This window comes from Capra hircus, chromosome 15, assembly GCF_001704415.2.
Source record: "Capra hircus breed San Clemente chromosome 15, ASM170441v1, whole genome shotgun sequence".
Classification (NCBI taxonomy): domain Eukaryota; kingdom Metazoa; phylum Chordata; class Mammalia; order Artiodactyla; family Bovidae; genus Capra; species Capra hircus.
The window spans coordinates 39,694,309-39,706,490 of record NC_030822.1 but is presented as its reverse complement, the minus strand read 5'-3'; the positions used below and the strand labels follow the sequence as shown (position 1 = coordinate 39,706,490).

Below are 12,182 nucleotides of genomic sequence, written 5' to 3'. Positions count from 1 at the left end.
GTTTTCCTGGAGGGAGTGAATATATTGTAGTTCACATACTGAGACTGTTTCATCTTAATGCCACCAGTAGATCAAATAATAGGTTTTATTGGTATTTTACATAACAGAGCTTCTTTGCTTTAGATTCTACACCCAGATTTGGAAGTAGCAGATCATGCTTTTCCCCCTCCACGAACAGCTTTATCCCACTCAAAAATGCTGGTAAGAAGTTTAATATTTAAAATTTATGTTTTTATTTATTTTTTTTAATATTTAAAATTGATGTTTTTAAAAAGAGTTGCTTTTCTTTGTATATTTTTCAAAGAAGCTAAGTATAGTGAGAATTAGATGGACAGCCTAGTAAAGGTGTGCCAAATTAGAAATTAGGAGAATTGCCACTGATTGATCTTGTGACCTCCTGAAGGGGAAGCCACAGGCAGTACATTGATTGGGAGAGGAGTAGGCTAAGACTGTTTGCTCTGAGGAGGCATGACTAAGTATGGGACAAAAAAAATCAGAACCTAGATTAGAGCCTGAAAAGTTGTGCCAAGCATCAAATCGAAAGGGTCAGGCAAGGATAAAAAAGGGAAGCTTGTAAAAAATGGAAACAGAGGTCGTTGGTCACAGGAGAAAATCAAGTTTGAGTGAGTGGATAAATGTAGCTCCAATTGAAAGTCATAAAAGAGTGACTATATAGCAGAGACCCCTTTTTTATTTTGATCAGTGCATTTCTTAGTGATGAGCTTTGTGGCTAGTATGGAAAGTTATAGAACTGCATACCTTTGATGAGTTATGAAGCATTTTTAACTATTTCTTCATCTATTAAATAAGGGATCGACTAAATCTGAGAGTTTCCTTAGAGTTCTAAAACTATGATTTTTTAAAAATCTGAATTATCAAAACAGATTTTCAAGTCATACTTTATTAATGTAAGAATAGATTTTTAGAAGTAGTATAAACTTTGGAATAATATCATAAGCTTTTAAAATAGTCTTGAGTTTTTTCTTTTGTATTTGTGACAGTAATTCTTTCGATGGCGATAAAAATCAAATGTCTTGGGAAATATGCTCTTCTCTAACATGGTGAAAGCAGAGACTCTCTGATTTATGTTTTTTTCTGCAAGGAAAATTGGATGTACTAGAGGAAAGTTTTACTAGGTTCAGTTTTTAAAGGAGCTATTTAACAGCCTACACTGTCCAACTGTGGCACAGACTAGATGCCCACTACTTAGTTCTGCTACAAATGAGACTTCTGCATAGGAAACACAGATTTATTAAATAATCTCTCAGGTTCTTTACAACTTTCTAATTTGTGATTTTTCTTTTGTTTTTTTAAGAAATTCAGTTATCTATCATGTTTCTTCTTATATTTTCAGGATAAGGAAGTGCGTGCAGTTTTTCTTAGATTATTTGCACAACTTTTCCAAGGATATAGGTCATGCTTACAGCTTATAAGAATTCACGCAGAACCAGTAATACATTTTCACAAGGTAAGATCTAATACTATACTGTGTCTGTCCAAAATGTAAACTCTAATTTAATTAAAAGAACTTGGCAATCTTTTTCTAGCCATGTATTTTGAGTTTATTCTGTCAAATTTTTTTATTTAATATCTCTGCTTCGTGTGGCTAGTTGATAATTTTTTTCTTTTTAAATTATTTTTATTGGAACGTAGTTGATTTACAGTGTTGTGTTAGTGTCAGGTGTCTGATAATTTTTAATAATACTGTGGAACTGATACATTTTCCTTTAGAATATGTTAACTTTAAATTGATTTTTCTTTTAAAATTGAGGTTATTTCTGATTTCTGCTCCTGCTTTACAGACAGGTTTATTTTTATTCAATATATGTAGTATTTCAGGTAACAAAGCCCTTTTAGAGAGAAATGTATTTTATAACAACATACTTATGCATGAAGATGTTTATTCAGGCTTTGATCTTTCTAGTATGTTTCTGTTTTGACCATTCATTCATTCATTGCTAAGTGACAACTTATTCATTATTCATTTCACATTGTTTTTCTTTACAGACAGCTTTCTTGGGACAGCGTGGTCTAGTTGAGAATGATTTCCTCACTAAAGTTCTCAATGGAATGGCATTTGCAGGTTTTGTTTCAGAAAGAGGTCCTCCCTATAGATCCTGTGATCTCTTTGATGAGGTATACTTATTATCAAATGAATGCATTATTTACAGACAAAATTAGTAGCTAAAAGTAGAGAAGCAGTGTTTTAAACATTTAATTAAGATAAAAAAATATTTATTATACATATCAGATTTTGGTGTTTATAATGTGGATTAGAAAAAAATATAATTATAGGATGTCTCAGAAGTAAAATACATAGAAATTTTGAACAACTGAGTACTTTTTTGGCTTGTGGAATCTTAGTTCCCCAACCAGGGGTCAAATCTGTACCCCCTGCGTTGAAAGCTCAGAGTCCTAACTGTTGGACCACCGGGAAATTCCCTTGAACAACTGAATTTTAAATAGTTGATTAAAATCTTTTTGAAAAATTGACAGTGGTTGTATAGGTAGAACTTACCAGTTTTATAGAGAGAAAGGTCTAAGTTTAATGTATAAATATGTTATTTCAAACTGCAATTACATTAAATCTGTGTCCTAGAGCCATAGTTTAACTAAGCCATTCTTTTTTATTTATTTATTTTTACTGTTATCTTTATTTTAATCAAAGCTTGGGAAATAAAGTAAGGAGCCCAAAATTTCAGTTTCTCCATAAAACAACCACAAATCAGGGTGTTTTCTTAAGTACTAATCCTTGGAAAATATAGCAAATTTCAAGTAAGAATTAGCACTTTCTTTGCATTTAGCTAAACCATTCTTAACTAATGCTGATTTTTTTCTGGCATTTGTGTAGCTTCTTTGAAAGTAAAAGTGAAAGTCACTAAGTGGTGTGCAACTTTTTGCAACCTCATGGATTATATAGTCCATGGAATTCTCCAGGCCAAAATACTGGAGCCCTTCCCTTCTAGAATCCCATGGAGGGAGGAGCCTGGTAGGCATGGGGTCACAAAGAGCTGGACACGACTGAGCGACTTCACTTGGGCTTCCCTGGTGGCTCAGAGGTTAAAGCGTCTGCCTGCAATGCGGGAGCCTGGGTTCAATCCCTGGGTCGGGAAGATCCCCTGGAGAAGGAAGTGGCAACCCACTCCAGTATTCTTGCCTGGAGAATCCCATGGACTGAGGAGCCTGTTGGGCTATAGTCCACAGGGTCGCAAAGAGTCAGACACGACTGAGCGACTTCACTTTCACTTTCCCTTCTCCAAGGGATCTTCCCAACCCAGAGCTCATATTTCCTTTAGGAGATATTAAATATGTGAAAGGAAGATTTAGTCTCTATGTTCAAGCAATTAGTCTTTTTGTTCAAGGAATTGGCCATATAAAGGAAGAGTTCGAGCAGATGCAACTCAAAATAAGGATGCTATTTTGTGTTAGTTTTGATTTTTCTTATTGTGATGCATCTTTCCATTTATCATTAACTATGTTCATAGAAGCCCATTCTGATAGATAGAACAATGACTCTTACTCCCATTTAAACTTCTGGAAGAGCATTATGTTAGAACCAAGAAACGTAAATATTCTCAGAAGTCTGTAAAAGAAAACCACTCCTAGTACCTAGAGTAATGGAGAATAGTAATAGTGATCATATTATGCTGCTGGTGATTGTTGTTGTGTTATGCTGCTGGTGGTGGTTGTTGTCTTTCAGTCACTAAGTTGTGTCCAGCTCTTTGAAACCCCAGGGACTACAGCACACCAGGCACCTTTGTCCTCCACTATCTCCCAGAGTTTGCTCAAGTTCATATCCATTGAGTTGGTGATGCTGTCTAACCATCTCATCCTCTGCTGCCCCCTTCTTTTGCTTTCAGTCTTTCCCAGAATCAGGGTCTTTTCCAGTGAGTTGGCTCTTCAAGTGATGTGGCCAAAGTATTGGAGCTTCAGCCTCAGCAGCAGTCCTCCAGTGCATATTCAGGGTTGATTTCATTTGGAATTGACTGGTTTGATCTCCTTGCAGTCCAAGCAACTCTCATGAGTTCTCCAACACCACAGTTAAAAAGCATCAATTCTTCAGGGCTTAGCCTTCTTTATGGTCCAACTCTCACATCTATACGTGACTACTGGAAAAACCATAGCTTTGACTATATGGACCTTTGTTGCTGCTGGTGGTTTTATCTCATACAGAGAAGTTAAATCTTTGTTTAGAGAAGGGTCTTTTATTCTCTGTAAAGATAGTTAAGTAAAGTCAGAATAAAAGAAAAGGTACATGCTTTAGTTCTGAGTATGGCGATCTACACCAAATGCTTTACTTAATAATAACAGAAAACATGTGACGATCTCGGAGAGAGTGCCCTGAGGTGGACAGTTTTTTTCTGATAACTTATTGATCTCTGATTCTCTAATATGATTGATCATTGATTACCTAATACTAACATATATCACCCTTTAGATCTTGAACTAAGTAATTGATACGTAATGATTTATGTGGATGAATTAGGTGCTCCCCAAGGTCCTTTCTGGCACCTACATTTTAATAGTCTCAAGCATTTGAAATAGTAACTTGGGTTTATGTACCCTTTTTCTTGCTATACAAATTCCTTTAGTAATACTCTCTCGCAGCTTCATCACAACTAATAACTCAGATCGATTACTTCCAGAAAACGTGCTTGCCAGCTTGCCACAGACTCTATTTTTTATAAGTGCTTCCCTTGCCCAAAGTGCTCTCTTTCTCTTTTTCTGTCCGTTTTTCATATTCTGCTCATATCTCACCACCTCCTACAGACTTTCCCCAAGTAGATGACTCTGAAAGCCACTAGGCAGCATTAAGCTGTATTTTATTTCTCTAACTTTATATGACTTATCTTTTATTATGTACATTTATATACACAACAGATGCATATATATATATATATATAAAACATATATATATGTTCTTCAGATTGAAAACAATAATACTGCAAGGATCTGTTCAAGACTCCTAGTAGGCTAATTCCTGTTAGTCTCCCCTTAGTGTTCATCTACTTCTGTGTTCAGTCTACAGTGATGATTTTTAATGTCTTATTGATGTTATTACTTGAAAGCCAGTTACTCATATATATACTTCTGTCAAGGGCCCAAAAGAGATGAGACCTCAGACCTAAGTAATTTCTTCTACTCTCTTTGGCCAACTGCATTTGCTCTTGCCTTGTTTTCATTTGGCTGAGGGCAGCCTGCCACACACAAGGCTTATGGAGGTTTGAGCAGTTTTGAGTACTGTCTATTGTCTTATCCACAGACACCCATCAAATAGACCTGTTAGAAGGGAAGAAGCATTTGACTTTGTTTGGCAATCCTTCTGAATGCTGGCCTACAATAGGTGGAGTCATAGTTTTATATGTCTGTCTGCTCCCGTGAATCTATTAGTTGCACGAATGAAAATCCCTATATTATACCCTTAAAAAAAATCCATCTATTTACTTCCTCCTCATACCTCATTTTTTCCTGTCAGTACTCTTTGCTCCACTCCAAGTGAACACAATAACATGGTTCTTCCAGTAAATTAGTTGGTAAGGAAATGGATCAGAGGTTCTATAATTTGAGAACTAGAAGGAGCCTTAAGGTCATCTTGTTCTTAATCTTATTTTAGAGATGAAAAAATTGCAGCTCAGGAGTCTTAGTGACTTGTTTCAAATCACGCTGTTAGCAGAACTAGGACTAGAGTGACCCAATTTGAACATTTAGTTCATGTTTTGTGAGTTAGGGAAATGTTTGGAGACTTTCTGACTGTCTGAAATTCTCTGAGTGAGAGAATTCTTTGAGTGAGGCCTAGGGAATGACAGAGTCTCATTGAGTTCCAAAAATAATGACTTTCCCAAGAAAAAACAGGACCATGAATCATCAGAGAGAGAGACCACCAGAACATCCAAGGACTTGATTAACTCTAGAATAGAACTGAAACCCAGTAAAAATATAAAATACTTTGTTTTAATAATAATATACATATTGTATGCTTTTAGTTTGCAAATTGTATGAAATCATCACATGGTTTGCTAATTCAGCATATTCTAAAATATGATGCTTTATCATTTGATTCTTTTTCCAAGGTGGTAGCTTTTGAAGTAGAACGAATTAAAGTTGAAGAAAATAACCCAATGAAGATGATAAAGCATGTCAGAGAACTTGCTGAGCAACTATTTAAAAATGTACGTAAGTATATTTATTTAGATAGTCATTAATTTTAAAAGTATTAATAAAGTATTTTCTTTGAAAAATTCAAAAGCTTCATATTCCTAGTAATGATCTTTTTTGTTCTGATTTAAAACCCTTGAGACTATGAGTTCCAAAATATTAAAGTTGGTACTGTACATCAAAATAGACCTCATTTTTCAAAGTGATTTTCCTGTCAATTGATATGTTATGAAAACATATTAGTCCCAGTTTTCCAGTTTGTCACTTGCCTTCATTGTGATTTTCATTTTGGTCTCTTCTTCTTAAGAGCATATTGAATATTTTTGAGATGTAAAGATTAGACTCATGGAGACCAGAACTACCTGAGACAGATTTGACGGATGTATTCTGCTTTAGCTTCGTACAGTGACTGTCCATTGTATCGTGAAAAGCTTTGAGGTGCATTGCTTTGAATATACGCTAGTGAAAAGCTTAAAGAAGGAAAACTGTCAGGTGCTATACAAACTCAAGGGTGAAAGTATTCCCTGATGAAAAAATGCAGTAAGTTAAAGATTAGAATGTGTTAAAGTCTGTTTTTGGATACCAGGAGAGAAGAGAACTTAAGATGCACATAGAAAAGTGGATATTGGCTAATGATTACTAGTTATTTCTCCTGCATGCGAAGATTTTCAGAGTTAAATCTTTTTACTAAAAAAAAAAGGAAAGTAAGTGAGAAGTATTGTCTTCCAGTGTGAAGTTGAGGGGAGATGTATCTTAAAGAAAATATAGTTAAGAAGAATTTGGGGTCAGTATCCTAGTATCACTTCAGTTCAGTTCTGTTGCTCAGTCGTGTCCAACTCTGTGGCCCCATGAACCGCAGCACGCCAGGCCTCCCTGTCCCTCACCAACTCCCAGAGTCCACCCAAACCCATGTCCATCGAGTCGGTGATGCCATCCAACTATCTCATCCTCTGTCATCCCCTTCTCCTCCTGCCCTCAATCTTTCCCAGCATCAGGGTCTTTTCCAAGGAGTCAGCTCTTCTCATCAGGTGGCCAGAGTATTGGAGTTTCAGCTTCAACATCAGTCCTTCCAGTGAACACCCAGGACTGATCTCCTTTAGGATGGACTGGTTGGATCTCCTTGCAGTCCAAGACACTCTCAAGAGTCTTCTCCAACACCACAGTTCAAAAGCATCAATTCTTTAGTGCTCAGCTTTCTTTGTAGTCTTAACTCTCACATCCATACATGACTACTGGAAAAACCATAGCCTTGACTAGACGGACCTTTGTTGACAAAGTAATGTCTCTGCTTTTGAATATGCTGTCGAGGTTGGTCATAACTTTCCTTCCAAGGAGTAAGCGTCTTTTAATTTCATGGCTGCAGTCACCATCTGCAGTGGTTTTGGAGCCCAGAAAAATAAAGTCAGCCACTGTTTCCCCATCTATTTCCCATGAAGTGATGGGACCAGTTGCCATAATCTTCGTTTTCTGAATGTTGAGCTTTAAGCCAACATTTTCACTCTCCTGTTTCACTGTCATCAAGAGGCTCTTTAGTTCTTCTTCACTTTCTGCCATAAGGGTGGTGTCATCTGCATATCTGAGGTGATTGATATTTCTCCCAGCAATCTTGATTCCAGCTTGTGCTTCCTCCAGCCCAGCATTTCTCATGATGTACTCTGCATATAAGTTAAATAAGCAGGGTGACAGTATACAGCCTTGATGTATTCCTTTTCCTATTTGGAACCAGTCTGTTGTTCCATGTCCAATTCTAACTGTTGCTTCCTGACCTGCATACAGATTTCTCAAGAGGCAGGTCAGGTGGTCTGGTATTCCCATCTCCTTCAGAATTTTCCACAGTTTATTGTGATCCACACAGTCAAAGGCTTTGGCATAGTCAATAAAGCAGAAATAGATTTTTTTCTGGAACTCTCTTGCTTGTTCGATGATCCAGGGGATGTTGGCAATTTGATCTCTGGTTCCTCTGCCTTTTCGAAAACCAGCTTGAACATCTGGAAGTTCACGGTTCACATATTGCTGAAGCCTGGCTTGGAGAATTTTAAGCATTACTTTACTAGCGTGTGGTATTGCTTAATTAATTCATATTTGAATAGGTGGGTCTTCTTGGTTGTTGGGTCATCATTAATCTGTGGGTTGTAACATCCTTTCAAAATCTAAGAACCAGTTGGATAAAAGCAGGATACTAAACTGTGTTTCTCTGTTTCATGATTATTCAGTTATTTATGAATTTTATTTCTGAAGTTATTTTAAAACTTATCCCTTGGACTGATATCCTACATTGCACATTTATAATTGTGTCCAATATGATAAAACTGTTTCTTGTTCAATATGCTAAAACTTAAAAAAGAGTTCTATCAGAAGGAAAACTTGTGTTCTATGCTCGTCTTTGCCATTTATGGTAACTTTATAGAACTAATGTATAGGGTGATCACGTGAGAAAATTATGTTGACCTATTGTAATTAAAATAAATATTGAGTGTTCAGCGCATCGTGCCAGGTATGGGATTAAGCACTTTACAGACATTATCTCTAATCTTTACAATGTAAGATAGGTGTCATTATCCCCATTGTACTGGGAATAATTGATTCATGATCCTGTGGTTATTAAATGGTTATTAAGTGATTGAATCCAGATTTTTTAAATTCAGGAATTTTCATCTCTATAATACCTAAGACTATGTTCTTTCACTCCCACTAGGCTGACTCATCTCCAGTTGGACAAATAGTGGTACTTCCAATGGTTGACTTTATACTTTTTTCTTTATAAAGCTCTTTAATGTATTTTCTCATTTCATCTTGTAAATAGCCCTTTGAGATAGATAGGGCAGAAATCGATACGTTAGGAAATTAAAGATTAGAAAGTTTTTTTCTTTGTTCACTGCTGCTGCTGCTGCTGCTGCTGTGTCGCTTCAGTCGTGTCTGACTCTGTGCGACCCTATAGACGGCAGCCCATCAGGCTCCCCCGTCCCTGGGATTCTCCAGGCAAGAACACTGGAGTGGGTTGCCATTGCCTTCTCCAATGCATGAAGTGAAAAGTGAAAGTGAAGTTGCTCAATCGTGTCTGACTCTTAGCAACCCCATGGACTGCAGCCTACCAGGCTCCTCCGTCCATGGGAGTTTCCAGGCAGAGTACTGGAGTGGGGTACCATTGCCTTCTCCTCACTAGAAGTGATTTATTTATGGATTTCAGAGAGTAGCAAGACATTAAATGGGAAACAATGTTTGAGACTCTGGGACTGATCTCTTTAATAACTGAATGTTTATTTCTTAAGTTTCTACAAGATTATTCTAAAACTGCAAAATTCTGTAGCCAGTAAGTGACCAGAGCTCTGGTGTTCTGACACAGGTTTGTCTCTATCACAGGACTGAGTATGCATTGTACGGAAGGAAGTGTGCCAAGCCGTTATAATGCAAAAACAAAGTCACTTAAATATATAAGGATAATGTAAATTTAATCTATAACCTAATGATACCTAACTTACACTAAAGTGAAAGTGAAGTTGCTCAGTCGTGCCCGACTCTTTGCGACCCCATGGAGAGTAGCCTGCACCAAGCTCCTCTGTCCATGAGATTTTCAAGGCAAGGGTACTGGAGTGGGTTGCCATTTCCTTCTCCAGGCAATCTCCCCAACCCAGGGATCAAACCCAGGTCTCTCACATTGTAGACAGACACTTTACCGTCTCAGCCACCAGGGAAGTCCAACTTATACTAAACCAACACAAAACTGAAAACTGAAGTGAAATAAGTATCTAGTAATCACGCATTCTTGAGAGTGAATGTAACACACAAACAGCTTGCATCTTATTGGACACTAGTAAGCGATCATCATGAGGGATTGTATTATTAGTAGGTAAGATGTGGATATCGCTCTTCAAATGTTCTCTCATTTCTTGAGCCCTTATTGAGCTTTTCCCCTCCACAGTCTAATTCTGTTCCATTTAATTTAATCAAATCTACTCATTTAGTATGTATATTAGGCAAGTGCTGCTGCTAAGTCGCTTCAGTCGTGTCCGACTCTGTGCGGCCCCATAGACGGCAGCCCACCAGGCTTCCCTGTCCCTGGGATTCTCCAGGCAAGAACACTGGAGTGGGTTGCCATTTCCTCCAATGCATGAAAGTGAAAAGTGAAAGTGAGGTCGCTCAGTCTGTGTTCAACTCTTAGGGACCCCATGGACTGCAGCCCACCAGGCTCCTCCGTCCATGGGATTTTCCAGGCAAGAGTACTGGAGTGGGGTGCCATTGCCTTCTCCAGGCACGTACTAGTTCCAGGCATTTTCTAGGTACAAGATTCCACTAATATCCTTGAGAAGAGGATACACGTATATGATGAATGAATATTTGAGAATATCCCGGTGGACTGTCAGCAGACTTCATGAGATTCCTTTTAGTTCTGTGATTCTAAAGTTCTTGATGGTCCTAACATTCCTAAAATAAATACTTAAAGTTAAAAAGCAGTCACGATGGTAAAGTTACTTTCTTGGATTGTACAGGAAGCTGAGGGGAGGGAGAAAGGATGGTCTCAATGCAAGGAAAATAATCCAGATGGTTCTATTTTTAACTAGTCATTTTTTTTTTAAATCATCACACTTCTAAAATTCCCTTTTGGTAAGCAAAAGCCAACCATATAATTTGACTGTTTCCTTATTATTGGGTTAGAATTGAAACCTGGTTATTCCACTCAGTTGTTTGTAAATACTTTATAGCACTGAAGTCTGGTATGTGTATCTAGCCTCTCTCTTTCACTTCGCTTTGAAGTACCTCAGATATGAACCTTAATTGTTCACTTTCTTATCACCACTCCTTTATTGTGCTATTCAGAGAGCAGCAATGTGAATAGATGTGAGTAGGATGAATTGCTGGATTTAGCTGCTCTTTTAACTTTCTGGAGCTTCCTAAATAATTAAAAGTTTCTGATGAGTTTGGGAGGTGAAAGAGGAGGTGGAATAAAGAAGGAAAATAAATAAATCCATTAGAGACAAATGTGTAAGTGTTCCAAAGTTATACCGTGAACATTTTCATTGGCCATATACTGGTACAGTTTTTCTTTCCATGCCCAGTTGATGATACTGTGACTGCTTATTTTGGTTTTCAGAATCTTTGATGTCTGCATATTTGTCATCTTTGCTGACAGCATATTTAACTCCTGCACTGCTCTTTCTCTATGAGTCTTAGTATACATTTATAATAATCAACTAGCTGAATGCAAAATGAGAATATTAAAATAATCCAGAACAAGAACTTTATAAGCATCAATTCCAAGGCATCAGGAAATCAACTGGGCATGTGTTTTGCTGTTTTACATAGTGCAGTTTTTCTCATTTGTTTTGCATCTGTGGTAGTACATAATCATTTGCTAGATTGTGTAACTTGTCTGTTTTCTTAAAAATTAAACGAACAGTGAGAGGACTTGGACTTTCTTATAATATGAGATTTCTATTTGTGTTTAATAAGTATTCCATTGCCCAGCACTGAAACAAATAAGTTTGAAAATTCTAATGAGAAAAGAAAGCCCAAATGCAGGAATAGCCATTCTAAATCAATTAGGTCTGTTTCCTTTACATTTCTGCAGAAAGTAAATTTCACCACTAGGCACATTTCATCTAAACTGATGATATTTTTACTCTTTGCCAACGGTGAATAAAGGGATTTCTTGTTGTTGTTTTTATAGGAAAGAAGTAAAATATTGCAATCATCTTTCATCTTCAAGTTAAAACATACCCACTTAGATTGTCATGATAAAATGAGGCCCTCAACCCAAAGCATAAAAATCAAATTCCTTCTTCCATCCTATTTAGTTTGTTCATTTTTAAATCAGATCTACTGTGATATAATTTACATATATAAAAATTACCATTTTTAAAGTACAATAGGTAGATTGTGACCAATGAATCTAGTGATGCAATCACCACAACACTAAGGGCATCGAACATTTCTGTCTTCCCCCAGATTTTGTTAATACTCCGATATAGTCACATCCTTGTCTCACTTCAGACTCTTGACAGCTGATCTGTTTTCTGTCTCTGTAGTTA

The 12,182-nt window shown here is 37.0% G+C and overlaps 1 protein-coding gene across 2 annotated transcripts in view; it reads left to right on the top strand.

Annotated features, from left to right (window-relative positions):
• Nucleotides 1–12,182, top strand: part of SBF2 (SET binding factor 2) — a 495,886-nt gene that overhangs the window by 276,633 nt on the left and 207,071 nt on the right. For both annotated transcript variants that reach the window (XM_018059528.1, XM_018059527.1), the window contains exons 10-13: nucleotides 124–201; nucleotides 1,355–1,468; nucleotides 2,008–2,136; nucleotides 6,072–6,170. In XM_018059528.1, coding sequence (XP_017915017.1) covers nucleotides 124–201; nucleotides 1,355–1,468; nucleotides 2,008–2,136; nucleotides 6,072–6,170 — 420 coding nt within the window. The remainder of the gene's footprint in view (nucleotides 1–123; nucleotides 202–1,354; nucleotides 1,469–2,007; nucleotides 2,137–6,071; nucleotides 6,171–12,182) is intronic.